This window comes from Rhinolophus hipposideros (genome assembly GCF_964194185.1).
Source record: "Rhinolophus hipposideros genome assembly, chromosome: 10".
NCBI lineage: Eukaryota > Metazoa > Chordata > Mammalia > Chiroptera > Rhinolophidae > Rhinolophus > Rhinolophus hipposideros.
This window is the reverse complement of record NC_138056.1, coordinates 34,688,299-34,702,028: the sequence shown is the minus strand read 5'-3', so window position 1 is coordinate 34,702,028 and position 13,730 is coordinate 34,688,299. Positions and strand designations below refer to the sequence as shown.

The 13,730-nt window shown below is 35.8% G+C and overlaps 1 protein-coding gene across 1 annotated transcript in view; it reads left to right on the top strand.

Moving 5' to 3' along the window:
* GTF2H1 (general transcription factor IIH subunit 1) overlaps positions 1 to 13,730 on the top strand; it is a 32,931-nt gene that overhangs the window by 10,656 nt on the left and 8,545 nt on the right. Inside the window, exons 3-11 of the mRNA XM_081062071.1 lie at positions 1,053 to 1,245; positions 2,597 to 2,762; positions 3,740 to 3,833; positions 5,315 to 5,464; positions 5,604 to 5,683; positions 9,261 to 9,388; positions 9,572 to 9,659; positions 13,082 to 13,170; positions 13,516 to 13,633. Coding sequence (XP_080918197.1) covers positions 1,053 to 1,245; positions 2,597 to 2,762; positions 3,740 to 3,833; positions 5,315 to 5,464; positions 5,604 to 5,683; positions 9,261 to 9,388; positions 9,572 to 9,659; positions 13,082 to 13,170; positions 13,516 to 13,633 — 1,106 coding nt within the window. The remainder of the gene's footprint in view (positions 1 to 1,052; positions 1,246 to 2,596; positions 2,763 to 3,739; positions 3,834 to 5,314; positions 5,465 to 5,603; positions 5,684 to 9,260; positions 9,389 to 9,571; positions 9,660 to 13,081; positions 13,171 to 13,515; positions 13,634 to 13,730) is intronic.

Genomic DNA, 13,730 nt, shown 5'->3' with positions numbered 1-13,730 from the left:
CGAGCCCCTCCATCTATTTCCTTTGTGAAGAAGACAAGCACTACTGTTGCCGTGAGGCCCACGCTTTGGTAACACAAGTTCTTCATTGTGAAGATGTACTGGACATGCCAGCCCCAATTCATTAAGAAAATCGTCAGTTAGGGAAAAATTTAAGGAATGGTACAGTGTGTACCTATACAATATATCCCACCTAAGCATTAGTTACTATTTTGCCATATTTGCTTTATTTTGTGTGCTTATAATATCACACGAAGAAAATTTTAATAAATACTCACCATTACATGTCCCCAGTTGTCCCAATAATGTTTCTTAAGAGTTATGATTTTTTTCTTTTTAAACCAATATTCACATGTATGTAGTTGTAGTTTCTTTATCTTCTTCTTTAAGAATACAGGTTTGTAGAATATCACACATTCTGATTATGTCTGATTGTCTCTTGAACATTTTGTTTCTATAGACCTGTATTTCTTAGAAACCGAAAGTCAGGTGTACAAGCTTGATAACACTCAAGTTAAAGATTTTCAGCAAGACAATTCATAGGCGGTAGTGTTTACTTCTTATTCTGTCACTTCAGGAAGACCATTGTGTCAGGTTGTCCTGCTTTTAATGAGGTTTGATCGCTTGGTTAAAGTGGTGACACCAGAGCTCTCAAATGTAAAGTTGCATATGTTTGCAATTAATAAGTAAGCCGTGGGCTATGTGTTTTGAATCATGACAAGCCATTTTTATTAATGATAATGTTGATTACAGACAGCTGTTCAGGGTGGATTCGGGACTCCTGGTTGGCTGCTTAGAAAGTTTTAAAGAGATCTGCTCTGGCTGAATGGAAACAAAAGCCCTTTAGTCTCTGGAGGTGTAAGCAGTGGGTGAAAGATGCCACATGAAAAAGATACTGAAGAAGGAAGCGGAGTGTTAGCAGTGAATTTGTTGAACCATGCTGTGATTGTATGGGATTATTTAAGAAGAGTGTATTTCTGCAAAAGAAGTAACCTATTGTGTGGCACTTTCCACAGTGTGTGTCCTCATCTAACTAACTTCATGCCTCTTTTTAGGTCAAAAAATCAGTCCTGAAGGAAAAGCTAAAATTCAACTTCAGTTGGTCCTGCATGCAGGGGACACAACTAACTTCCATTTTTCCAATGAAAACACAGCAGTCAAAGAGCGAGATGCAGTGAAAGACCTTCTTCAGCAACTGCTGCCCAAATTCAAGAGGAAAGCAAATAAAGAGCTTGAAGAGAAAAATAGGTAAAGGAGGAAAAGAATAGCCTTTTGAAGAGATGCTAGATTCTCTCCAGTCTCATACTAGAGTAATAGCTTGCTATTTCTCACCCCTTGTGCTGTCATAGTATAACAGGAAAATATAGGCTTTAGTATCTTCACTTCTGTTTGATTCTCAACTTTATTATTTTCCTAACTGTTTGGCTTTGGGCAAATGAGAATGTATAAACTCAGAAGTTAAATTAACTGCCTCAAGCCCAACATCTGGTTAGGAACAGAACTGAGATTCAAAGGTGCTAAGTTCCCTTAATTCTTTTTCTCAGTTCTCTGTCACAGAGGATACTAAACCATTAGAAGTATGTTTGTAAATAAAAAACCTGAAAAAAACCATACTGTTAAAAAGTTGAGAAAGCCAACCAAAATGTCCTTCGGTAAATGACTGGATAAAGAAGTAGTGGTATATATACACAATGGAATACTATTCGGCGTTAAGGAAAGATGATATAGGAGCATTTGTGACAACATGGATGGATCTTGAAAATATAATGCTAAGTGAAATAAGTCAGACAGAAAAAGCAGAGAACCCTATGATTTCACTGATAAGTGGTATATAAACCAAAAACAACAAAAGAACAAGACAAACAAATGAGAAAGAAAAACTCATAGACACAGACAATAATTTAGTGGTTACCAGAGGGTAAGTGGATGGGGGGTGGGTGATGAGGGTAAAGGGGATCAAATATATGGTGATGGAAGGAGAACTGACTCTGGGTGGTGAACACACAATGGGATTTATAGACGATGTAATACAGAATTGTACACCTGAAATCTATGTAAATTTACTAACAACTGTCACCCCAATAAATTTAATTTGAAAAAAAAAAAGTTGAGAAAGCATGTAAATTGATGAGAATTCTGCTAAGATAAATTATTCCATCACCAGTATCTTTCAGGCCATCGATGCTTATGACTCCAAGTGCTTATCACCATGAAAAATTATTTGCTGGAAAATCTCAAGCATACCTCCTCTTTAACCCCACTCACCTTTATTTGTAAAAAAGAATCTAGTGCAATACAAATAGACACAATGACCTTATATACTGGGATATAGAGATGAATAAGACCAAAGCCATGTCCTCACAGAGTTTTACTCTTGACTTCTTTAGAATTACTTTCACTTGTCTCCCAATTATTTTGTTCTCCAATTTTTTTCTTTTTTTAATTTTATTTTAATTACTAACAAACTAAATGACCTCTGCTGCTCAATCATCACAAAATGAAAGTTGAGTGTTTCAGTATTTCGTGTTGTTCAAGTCTAAAATGTTACGTAAATGTTTTATTCTAGAAGTTCAATATACTTGATGTGTTCTTTCCCCAGAATGCTACAAGAAGATCCTGTTTTGTTTCAGCTTTATAAAGATCTTGTTGTGAGTCAAGTGATCAGTGCTGAGGAATTCTGGGCCAATCGTTTAAATGTGAACTCAACAGAGAGTTCTTCCACATCCAATCATAAGCAGGATGTTGGTATCTCTGCAGCATTTCTGGTATGTGACCCTTCTAGGTTTCTGAAGGGGAAAAAAGAAAACCCCAATGATATGTTAACAATGCCATTTCTTTTATAAAATTTAACATTTCCTTGAAGTAAATTAAGAAAGACTTCAGAATTCATGGTTCTTCTAAAATATTTTAAAAATATGTGCAGTATTTTTATTTATATTTTTGCCAGTTATATTTTCTTGGGTTTTGGACTTGACCCTGGTATGCTAGAATTCAAATGGACTTTTGAAAGAATCTTTTAGCAATTGGATTAATACTTATTTCCCCTAATACTTTTACCATTTAGGGCTTTCTGATACCTTTTTTATGATTGCTACATTTTGCTTATAATGCCAAGTTAAATGTATAATGACTGTATTATAGAAAAAGTAAGATTTATAAAATGTATCTTAGAGAAAAATTGGAAATACTTTACCTGTGGAATTAGAAAACGGGATTCAGTTAGCCTATAGTCTGGTGGAACCGAGGCAGTATTTATACATTTAACAAAAAATTGAGTACCAATTTTATGTTTAGCATCTTTCTGGGTGCTTAGTAGTGAATTGAATTAATAATGCCTTTCTTAAAGAAACCAGTCAATATTTGCTTATTTAGTAACCAAGGTATATAGTAGTTTGGGTAACTGTATGAATTTATGTTGAAGCTCCCCTAGCTATCTGCCTTTGGCCGCATGTAGACATGCCTATTTGACCATGTAGGAGTTTCAAGGAAGCAGATTTCCTAGGTCACTAAGATTATGTGAAACCAGGCCAGGCTTCTTTGAATCCTGTTTCTCTGCAAAAGTAAAGGTGAGGGACTTATCTCTGTCTCTGTAGTTCATTCAGCAGATCTGTTTTTCCATCTTTGTCCAGTGTCTTTTGCATGCTTAGACACCTTCACCCGATATTTTAATGAATATAAATACACACACATATATATATATATATATATATATGTATATGTATATATATGGTCTTTATTTTAGGCTGATGTCCGGCCCCAAACAGATGGATGTAATGGTCTGAGATACAATTTAACCTCTGATATCATTGAATCCATATTTAGGACCTATCCGGCAGGTAAGGAGAATCAATTCTTCAGCTAGTTAAAATATTTGTTTGGATGAAATCAGTAATATAGTGATGAAAAACAAAGTTTTACCTTTATTCCTGATCACGTGCAAAAAAAAAATATACATATGAAGTACTTTCACGTCATCCCTAACATACGGTAGGTATTAAGGGTTTAGTATATAATGTGCTGTCATCAGTTCATTGGTATGATGACTTTCCCATTCTTTCCATCAGTGGTTCCTAAACTTTATTTACCCTTAAACATACCTGAGCAAGATGACATGCCCCAAGGCATCAATAAATGAGTCTCTCTATAGCACTAACTCAGATCATCCATGCTGCCTCCAGAGTGACCTTTTAATTCACAAATCATTTCCCTTGCAGAAACCATCTTGCTAGAAAGTATAAATGCCTAGCCCTCTTGATTTCTGATGTGCAACCAAGGCTGAGAGCCACTGCTTTGGTCATTCAGACCAAATAGTGCTCTCTTAAACCACATGCTGTTCTCTCTTCCCACTTCCTCATTCCTGCCTGTTTAGTTCTTAAAGAAACATTTCTCACCTGCAGGACTGAGCTCAAGCATTGCCTGACTTCTTCGGACAGATATAAGCCTCCTCCCCTTTTCTTCTGTAGCGCCTTGTGTCCGCTTCAAAGAGTTTATTACTTGTACTGGAATTATTTTCGTATCTTTCTGATAATAACAATATTAATTGTATAGTATTTACTGTGTGCCAGACACCATCCTAAGGCCTTTATGTATATTAACTCATTTAGTCTTCACAAATACTCTATGAAGTAGGTAGTATTATTACCCCCATGTTACAGATGAGTAAACCAACATACAGACAGAGTAAGTAATTTGCCCAGTGTCACACAGATGGTATGTGACAAACCTAGAATTTTAAACTTAGTCTCTCTGGTTCAAGAGACCATGCTCTTAACCTCTTTGCTCATTGGATTGTGAGCTTCTGGAGTGCTGAACTGGTAGTCTAGTGGGTATTGAGATCTTTATTTCCCTAGCACCTAACACAGTGCCTTGGATTGAAAGTACACATATATAAATGATCAAATGAGCAAAACTTGGGTGACTCCAGAATTCTTGGTGTTTCTACTAAAACTTCGAAACTTGTGATTCTCTTGGTACAAAAGAAGGTTTTGTTTGTAATTTGTTAAGACTCATAAAGATAGTTAATCTTTCAAGTTATATTTCATATTTATAATTAGATTATTTAGTATATAAAGTTCAGCAGTTTCATAATCAGTTTTTGCTGTTAGTCTGTATTTCAACTAATTGGAGAGGTTTTAAGAAATGGACATTCAGGAGTGGCTGGTTAGCTCAGTTGGTTAGAGCGTGGTGCTGATAACACCAAGGTTGCTGGTTCGATCCCCGCATGGGCCACTGAGCTGTGGCCCTCCTTAAAAAGAAGAAAAAGAAAAAAAAAGAAATGAAAATTCAGTATGTGACTCTTACGGTTTTTCTTTCACAGTAAAAATGAAATATGCAGAAAATGTTCCCCACAACATGACAGAAAAGGAATTCTGGACGCGTTTTTTCCAGTCCCATTATTTTCATAGGGACCGGCTGAATACAGGGTCAAAGGACCTCTTTGCAGAATGTGCCAAAATAGATGAAAAAGGTAACTGTTTATCCCTGTTTTTCCCTGACACACTGTATCATTTAATTTGCTGCTCTGTAGTCATGAGTGCTGTTAGTGAATTTTTTAATTTTTGAGAAAGGTAAGACTTGATCAACTTTTTATTTCACTGATTTTCTAGGGCTAAAAGCAATGGTCTCATTAGGAGTGAAAAACCCACTACTTGATTTGACCACTTTGGAAGATAAACCGTTAGATGAGGTAAGCAGTAGTAGAAGGATTTATGAGAGAAAACAGTCTTTTCCTAGTGTTCACCATGTTTATAATTCTAAAATTGTCTTAAGTGTAGATGTTCCATTTGTGAGAATGTAAATCAAGCAAAATACAGTTATCTGAGTGATTTATCAGAAGTGCTTGTCAATAGCACTGTTCGCTATTAAAATTGCCTTGTTTCTAGAACTGAAATTCCGGAGTTGCTAAAACTTTTTTTAAAGACTTATCTAGCTCCCCCGCCAGCAGTTCTCTAGGTAATAATGGAGGCTTAATATGTTGATGAGTGTGGCTTTGGGCTCTAAGTAACATTAATCTCTAGAAATGTGGATAAATATTAGTAGACAAGGAAAAGACAACACATATTTGCTGATTGCTCACTACTTGCCAGACATTGAGCATGCTCTTGATCCTTACCCCACACTAGTCCCGATACGTTTCAACAGCTAGACCATCAAGTCTGAGCTACCTACCTCACATACTCTCACACAGCGTCACGACTCTAGACTTGCACATTTATCCAGTCATGGAGAGAGAAGTGACCTCTTCTGGCCAAGGCTAATTCCATCCCCGCCTGTGCCTCCTAGGCTGGGAGGAACCTGCCTTCCTCAGTTATTCTTTTCACACTCTTAATATTTGAATTTCTTGCCCTCCTTTTGGCTCCTTTTCTGCTGGCCATAGACACATGCTTATACCTTTGTCTTCTTCCAACTTTTTCCCATTATTTTAGTGTATTTACTCACCATGTGAGAAAACCAGTGTTAAAATTTTGTCCTACAGTCTAAATTACATGTTAAATCATCCCAAAACAAGGAAGCTTGGGAAATTGTAGAGATTACAACTTAATATGATGAGAGAAAAAAATTTTAGTGTTTTTGTATTTTTTCCCCAATAAAAATGGCATATTACATACACATGTGTAACTTTCTTCTTTACTTTGTCTATTACCAATATCAGTCCAAGCTAAATATATCATAATTGTTAAGCACATAGACTTCAAAACCAAATTACCTGGCTTAGATTCTGTCATTTTTTAACATTTCTAAGTCTAGTTTTGTTATAAATTGGGGTTAATAGTACTGAGGTAAGGGGTGTAGGAAAATTGGAGAGATGTTGTTTAAGGGTACAAACTTGCAACTAGTAGATAAGTTCTAGAGCCCTAATGCACAGCATAGTCAGCAATACTATATTATATTATAAGTTTCAAAGTTGCTAAAAGACTAGATCTCAATTGTCACCCCCCCCAAAAAAAAAAAGAAATGATAGCTATGTGACATGATTATAGATGATTATAGAGGTGTTAGCTACAGTGGTAATCATATCACAATATTTAAATGTATCAAATCAACACATTGTACTCCTTAAACTTATACAACGTGTCAGTTATATCTCAGTATAAAAAAATACAGGGGGCAGAAAGTGCTGACCTGATAGGATTGCTACAAGAGTTAAGAGTCTGGAGCATAGTAAGTGTTCAGTAAGTGATAGTTGTTACTATTATTATCTACTCTTTTTAGTGACTTCATAGTATTCCATTGTATATAAACATTTATATAACTAATCCCCTTAATAGAAAAGTTAGTTGATTCAGTTTTTTCTTTGGTCCCTCTTCTTCCCCTGTCGTCCTCTAGTTGTAACTGTCCCAAGATATTGTTTTAGGCGTCCTTCTAAATGCATTCTCTCCATTTCATTGCTTTAAATGCTAAAATGTAATGATAAATCCCAAATAGCCCAAGTCTGTCTAATCGCAGAACTCCAAAATCATACATATATCCAACTGCCTACTTGGTATCTTCAGTTAGATATTTCACAGACATTTCGTTATAGCATGTACAAAATGGAACCTTTGCTTCCCAACCTCATAAATCTATTTCTTCCTGGGTCTTTCCTATTTCAGGAAAAGAAAAAAAAAAAAAAAAAAAAAAAAAAACAATTACCATGAACTTGGTTGCTCAATCCAAACCCTAGGAGTTGCATTTATTCCTCCCCTCCCTTCACCTCCAACATTCAGTGCATCAACAAGTCCTCTACAGGACATCTCTGATGTGTGTACATCTCTGTCTCCATAGCTACTTACACCCTCTTCCTTGTAGGCTACTACCATCTTTGGCTTGAGTGTTTGCATTAGCCTCCTAATTGATCTTCCTATTTCCACTCTTCTTCCCTGTAGGTTTCTCCCCTAATAGTACGAGTTTTAAATCAGATAACAATAATCTCCTATGTAAAATTCTTCAGTGGCTTCTCACTGAACTTAGAGTAAAATCAGAACTCTTACAAGGCCCTTCTTTATTTGGCCTCTGCCTACTTCTACCTTAATTTGGGCTACTTTCACTCATTCATGTTCCAAACACAATGACCTTCCAGGTCCATCCCAAGCTTTTTCTACCACAGGGTCTTTGCACTTGCTATTCCTTCTTCCTGCTCTTCTACCTAACTAATAGCCTCTACCAATCTTTTAGACATCTATTCTAATGTCACCTTTCCAGAGAGACCGTTTCTAACCTGTGTAAAATAGTTCCTCCTCCCAATCCAGTCACTACATCATGTCACCCTCTTTATTTTCTTCATAACATTTGTCACTTTCAAAAGTGATCTTGGTTTTATCTTGTTTCGTCAGTTGTCAGTCTCCCCTCAATAAAGTGTAAATTTGTGAGGCTGATTGTTCTTGGTCTATCCCCAGCACATGGCATGTATTAGGCACTCAGAAATTATTTGATAAATGAACGAGTGGCATATCAGTCTTTTTATTATCTTTTACCTCTTTAGCCTTATGTCTCAGCAATCTCTGGCCCATCCTTCATTGCAGTTATACTGAGCTACATACAAACTCATAAATTGCTTCTATACCTTTGTGTAAGTAGTTTGCTCACCATGAAGTTTTGTCGTCTCCATATCTACCTTGCAAGCACCGGTTTACCTTATGATGCTCCATGAAGCTTTTCAAAACTGCCCCTCCTCGCCTCTAGTGGGATTCACCACTTTCTTTCTTGTACCACTTACAAGTCTTACCTGTGTGTACTAGCTTGCAGCCTAGCATCCCACTAACCAGTATTTTGGCTCCTTTGGCACAAAGACTTAGCAACTTTCTATCTATAGAACCTAATACATAATATGCACTCAATACGTGTTTGAAAACATCTTGTTTAATATCTGCAATATCTGCAATATCTGCAATATCTCGTTTTATAGAGCTTGCCTAGACTAATGTTGGAAAAGTGATAAAGCGAGAATTTGAATTCATATCTATCTGACTCCAAAGTCCATGATTTTTTCCACTGTATTCTGTTCCTTCATTTAATATTTTGCTAACCAGATCTAAAATTGCTCTAAAAAAATCTGGAGCTTAAGTTTTTTTTTGGTGATGATAAAAGGAGTTAGTGGTATTTCATAATTTTTTGTGTGTATATGATATCATTTATTTTTAAATGTATACCTATAAATATTAGTAATGCTCAGAATTAATAAAGTCCAATCATCCAGAAAGTGTTTGCAACTAAGCATGTCTTTCATAACATAAGAAAATCAGAACTTTATTTTGACTTTTAATATTCTACATTGTTTCTCCTAGGGCTATGGCATATCCTCTGTGCCATCTACTTCTAATTCTAAATCCATAAAGGAGAATAGTAATGCTGCCATCATCAAACGATTTAACCATCACAGTGCCATGGTCCTGGCAGCAGGTCTCAGGAAACAGTTAAGTATACACGCAGAGGTGCGGGAACTGGGCGGGTCTCAGGAAACAGTTAAGTATGCGCGCAGAGGTGCGGTAAAGGGTAGGGTCTCAGGTAGCAGTTAAGTATACGCAGGCTGTCCAAGATCACCAGAAGGAGTTGTGTTGTGCTTGTGGTTTCTATCATTTTTTTTCTTAATTTTTAGAGAAGCACAAAATGAACAAAATGGTGAGCCCAGCAGCATCGATGGAAATTCCGGAGATGTAGACTGCTTTCAGCCAGCAGTCAAAAGGGTATGGATCAAAAGTCTGGAATGTTTAGGGCTCAGGTTTCTCCAGATACCTTGTAGTATAACTTTATATTGACCCTTGGTTATTTCAAATGACACAGTTCTTCTGACCAAGACTTTAAGTATTTGGCTTAAATTGTAGAACGTTTTAGAACACTTCCTCAGTTTTGGCTTTCCAGACTTCCATGGACTCATGTCTGTTGACTATTTTTATTGTTTGTTTGTTTTTCCCCCTTCACATGTATACATCCACATATATTGACATACAGTTTTCTGGGAAAGTATTCAACAAAAGCAGTGTTCGGGAAAGAAAAACTAAAGGTTTGTATATATGATCTTCAAGGATAGGATTTGGCCCTCATATTAAACCTAGCATTTCAAGGCTAAATACATCTTTTCCTTAAATATTGAAGAAATCACTTCAGGTTGTAGGGGAGTATGGACAGTATGGAGTATGGACTACTTGCATACTCCTTCTTTCCCTACAGCTTTACCAGGCTACCCTCTCCGTTTTTTAAAGTTCTTCCCTCCCCACTTATAAAAATAAATTATGATAAAGCTTTCTTAGAGGGTAATACATATTACAATTTTTAAGTTTTATGCCCTTAATTCCACTTCTGGACAGTATTCCACTTTGGACTTTTTTTTTTTTCTTTTTCTGTTTACTTTGCTCATTCAGTTCTTTAGATTACACATATAAGTGAGATTATATGGTATTTGTCTTTCTTCGATTGATTTCACTCAGCATAATGTTTCACTTAGCATAGGTCCATATGGACATTTAAAAAAAAAAAACTAAAGATATAGGGGGCAGCCGGTTAGGTCAGTTGGTTAGAGCGCGGTGCTCTTAACAACATTGCTGATTTGATCCCCACATGGGGCCACTGTGAATTGCACCCTCCACAGCTAGATTGAAACAACTACATGACTTAGAGCTGATGGGTCCTGGAAAAACACACTTAAAGTAAATAAAAGTTAAAAAAAAAAACTAAAGATGTGCACAGATTTAGATACTCATTACAGTATTATAATATAGAAAATAGCAAACATCCTGTCATCTGTGGTGTATCCCTACAGCGAAGATTGATGCAGCCATTATTTTAAAAGAGTAATGATGTATTAAAAAGAATTCACATATACCATAACAGTAGTTTGGTTTATAAAAATTTAAAATCAAGAAACCATTTTTGAATTGCCTAAAATACTATACTAGGTGGTGGGAAACAAAATGAATAAGTTCTTGTCCTCAAAGAGTTTGGTGTCTATAGGTAAGACAAAATCAAAAGAATAGTTACAAGACAAAATTTAAAATACAGTAATTGTGTTATTTACGATAGGAACCAAAGAGAATATAAATAAATAGAATAGTTCACATAGCAGATTGTATGATGTAATTTCACATGGAAAAAGTTTATGAACTTTAAAAGGTCCTTTAAAAGAATCTGCTAAATGGTTATCTTTCCATAAAGGGATTATGAATGAGTCATATATTCTTTATTTCATGTATTTCGATAACAATATGTTTCTACAGGCATGTGCTCTTTTAAAATTAACAAGCCAATAAGATATTTCTTTTCTAAACTAAGAAAAGTGAAACTACAGTGTAAGTTATACATATTAAAGAAGAAATCTAGGAAATTATGCTTTTCTTTGCAATACTATTGCACTAACTATCCTTGATTCTTGGTAGTGAAAGAGTTGTCTAGAATCATTATGTGAATTCTATAATAGATGCTGACTCCAGATGATCCTTTCAAGAAAGTCAATAGTTGTGTGCTGTGTGTTCTACAAATGGTTTTGTAGCATGAGAGATTCCAAAACAATAATAGAGTTCTTCTATTTATGGAGCTTTCAGTTAAGTATGCAAGTTAGGAGACCTAACTCTGCTCTGACAGAAGTTTAGGATTTAGATTATTATGGATAGCACCATAATAATAAAGCTCTATTGGGTAGGAACATGACTTAGGTAAGGCAACAGCAGGAGTGAAAGTGAGCTGGACGTATGTGAAAAGTAATGAAGACATTAGTACGCCTTGAAGTTGGCTGAAGGGTATAGAGTTGAGTATAAAATCAGGCTGAGTCTAAATAAGGTGGGACTGACTGTTGTGTTACTCCAGGTACCACGCAGACTTCAGATTTGTTCCTATACTATGAGAGGACTATTCAGACTCTTAAAATAGGGGCAATTTAAAATACTAAGTTTTCAAGTTGATCTTTTTTGTGATATATTTTATAACCTAAATATTTTGATCCCACTTTTAGTAGATGCCGATGACAGTTGACCAGATGAATTTCATAACTATGTAGAGGACGAAATATTACAGAATTATTTTCACATATGTTACATAGATTGTCTTCATGTCTTTTATAGTTAACGTGTTTTATTATAAGGCTATAGAAATTTAGCAGTTTGTTACTAGCATAGGAGAAAACAGATTGGTAAAACCAAAGTAAAGGGTTCAGAAGTAAACCCAAATAGGGGCAGCTGGATGGCTCACTTGGTCAGAGCACGGTGTTCTGAACAATAGGGTTGTGGGTTTGATTTCCCACATGGGCCAGTGAGCTGCTCCCTCCACAACTAGATTGAAGACAATGAGCTGCCGCTGAGCTTCTGGATGGGCAGCTGGTTGGCTCAGTTGGTTAGAGCTCCAGCCCTCAACAAGGTTGCCGGTAAAATTCCCTCATGGGATGGTGGGCTGGGCCCCCTGCAACTAAAGATTGAAAACAGCAACTGGACTTGGAGCTGAGCTGCGCCCTCCACAGCTAGACTGAAGGACAACGACCTGGAGCTGATGGGCCCTGGAGAAACACACTGTTCCCCAATATTCCCCAATAAAAATTTCCCAATTAAAAAAAAATGAAGTAAACCCAAATACATGGAGGAATTAAATATATGATAAACGTGGCATTTCAGAATTAGTGGGAAAAGATTATTCTACAAATGTTGTTAGTGGGACTGATGACTAATGAAAAGAAATTCATTCTTCCTTATTCCAAAATAAATTCCAAGTGGATCAAAGATTTAAGCAAAAAGTTAATCCACAGAGGAATAAGAAAAAGGAAATAATTAAAGCCAAAAAACACCTAATTGGAAAAAAGGTATTTACAACACATATAATAAAATCAGTCTTTTACTTATTTTGGGGGGAAAGTAGTAAAATACATATTTTCCCCTACCAGATTGTCAAAAATTAGAAGTTCAATAATAATTACTGGTATGGTCAGAGTGGAGGAAAACAGGTGTTCTCTGTAAGTGATTGGTGAGAAAATGAATTCGACCATCTGTAGAATAGTCATCTCCAAAAAGTGAAACTCGTGGTAGGAAGACTTTATAATTTATCCTCTGTACAATTTTACTTGTTCAGTCATGTTCATTACTTTTATAAGGGAAAGTTATAATAAAAAGTTCTATGTTAATAATTATAGGCGAAGTTACAAGAGTCCATTGAATATGAAGACTTGAGGAAAAATAATTCCATGAAAACGATTGCACTAAACCTCAAGAAGTCAGATAGGTAAGTTCGGTCAATATTAAATTAACTTGGGGCAGAATAGTTATATAACACAAGTCATTGCAGAGTGTATTCTGCAAGTATAGCATTCAAGTTTTAATCAGTTTTTTACCATAAGAGTACAGTGTCCTTTTTCCTTAAAAATTTACTTCCTGCATCTCAGGAAGGGCTCCTAAATGATCAAAGCCACAAAAATAAATATTAATTCTCTGTGCTATTTTAACTATGTTATCATTTTTTTTGTTTTGGGAAACATCGTATTGAGACTAGTAAAATATATGAAAGACAAATAAATGATGGGCACCTTTATTCTGTGTGATTCGTCATTTCTTCTTTGCCTATCTTCAGGTATTACCATGGTCCAACTCCAATCCAGTCACTACAGTATGCAACAAGTCAGGACATTATTAATTCTTTTCATGGTATTAGACAAGAAATGGAAGCATATACACCCAAATTAACTCAGGTAGGTAACTTGTACTGTTTGAAAACCAGGATTCCCATAGCTGTTTCCTCTTTATGAGCACAACCACATTGAACTACTTAACTAATATTTTAATTGG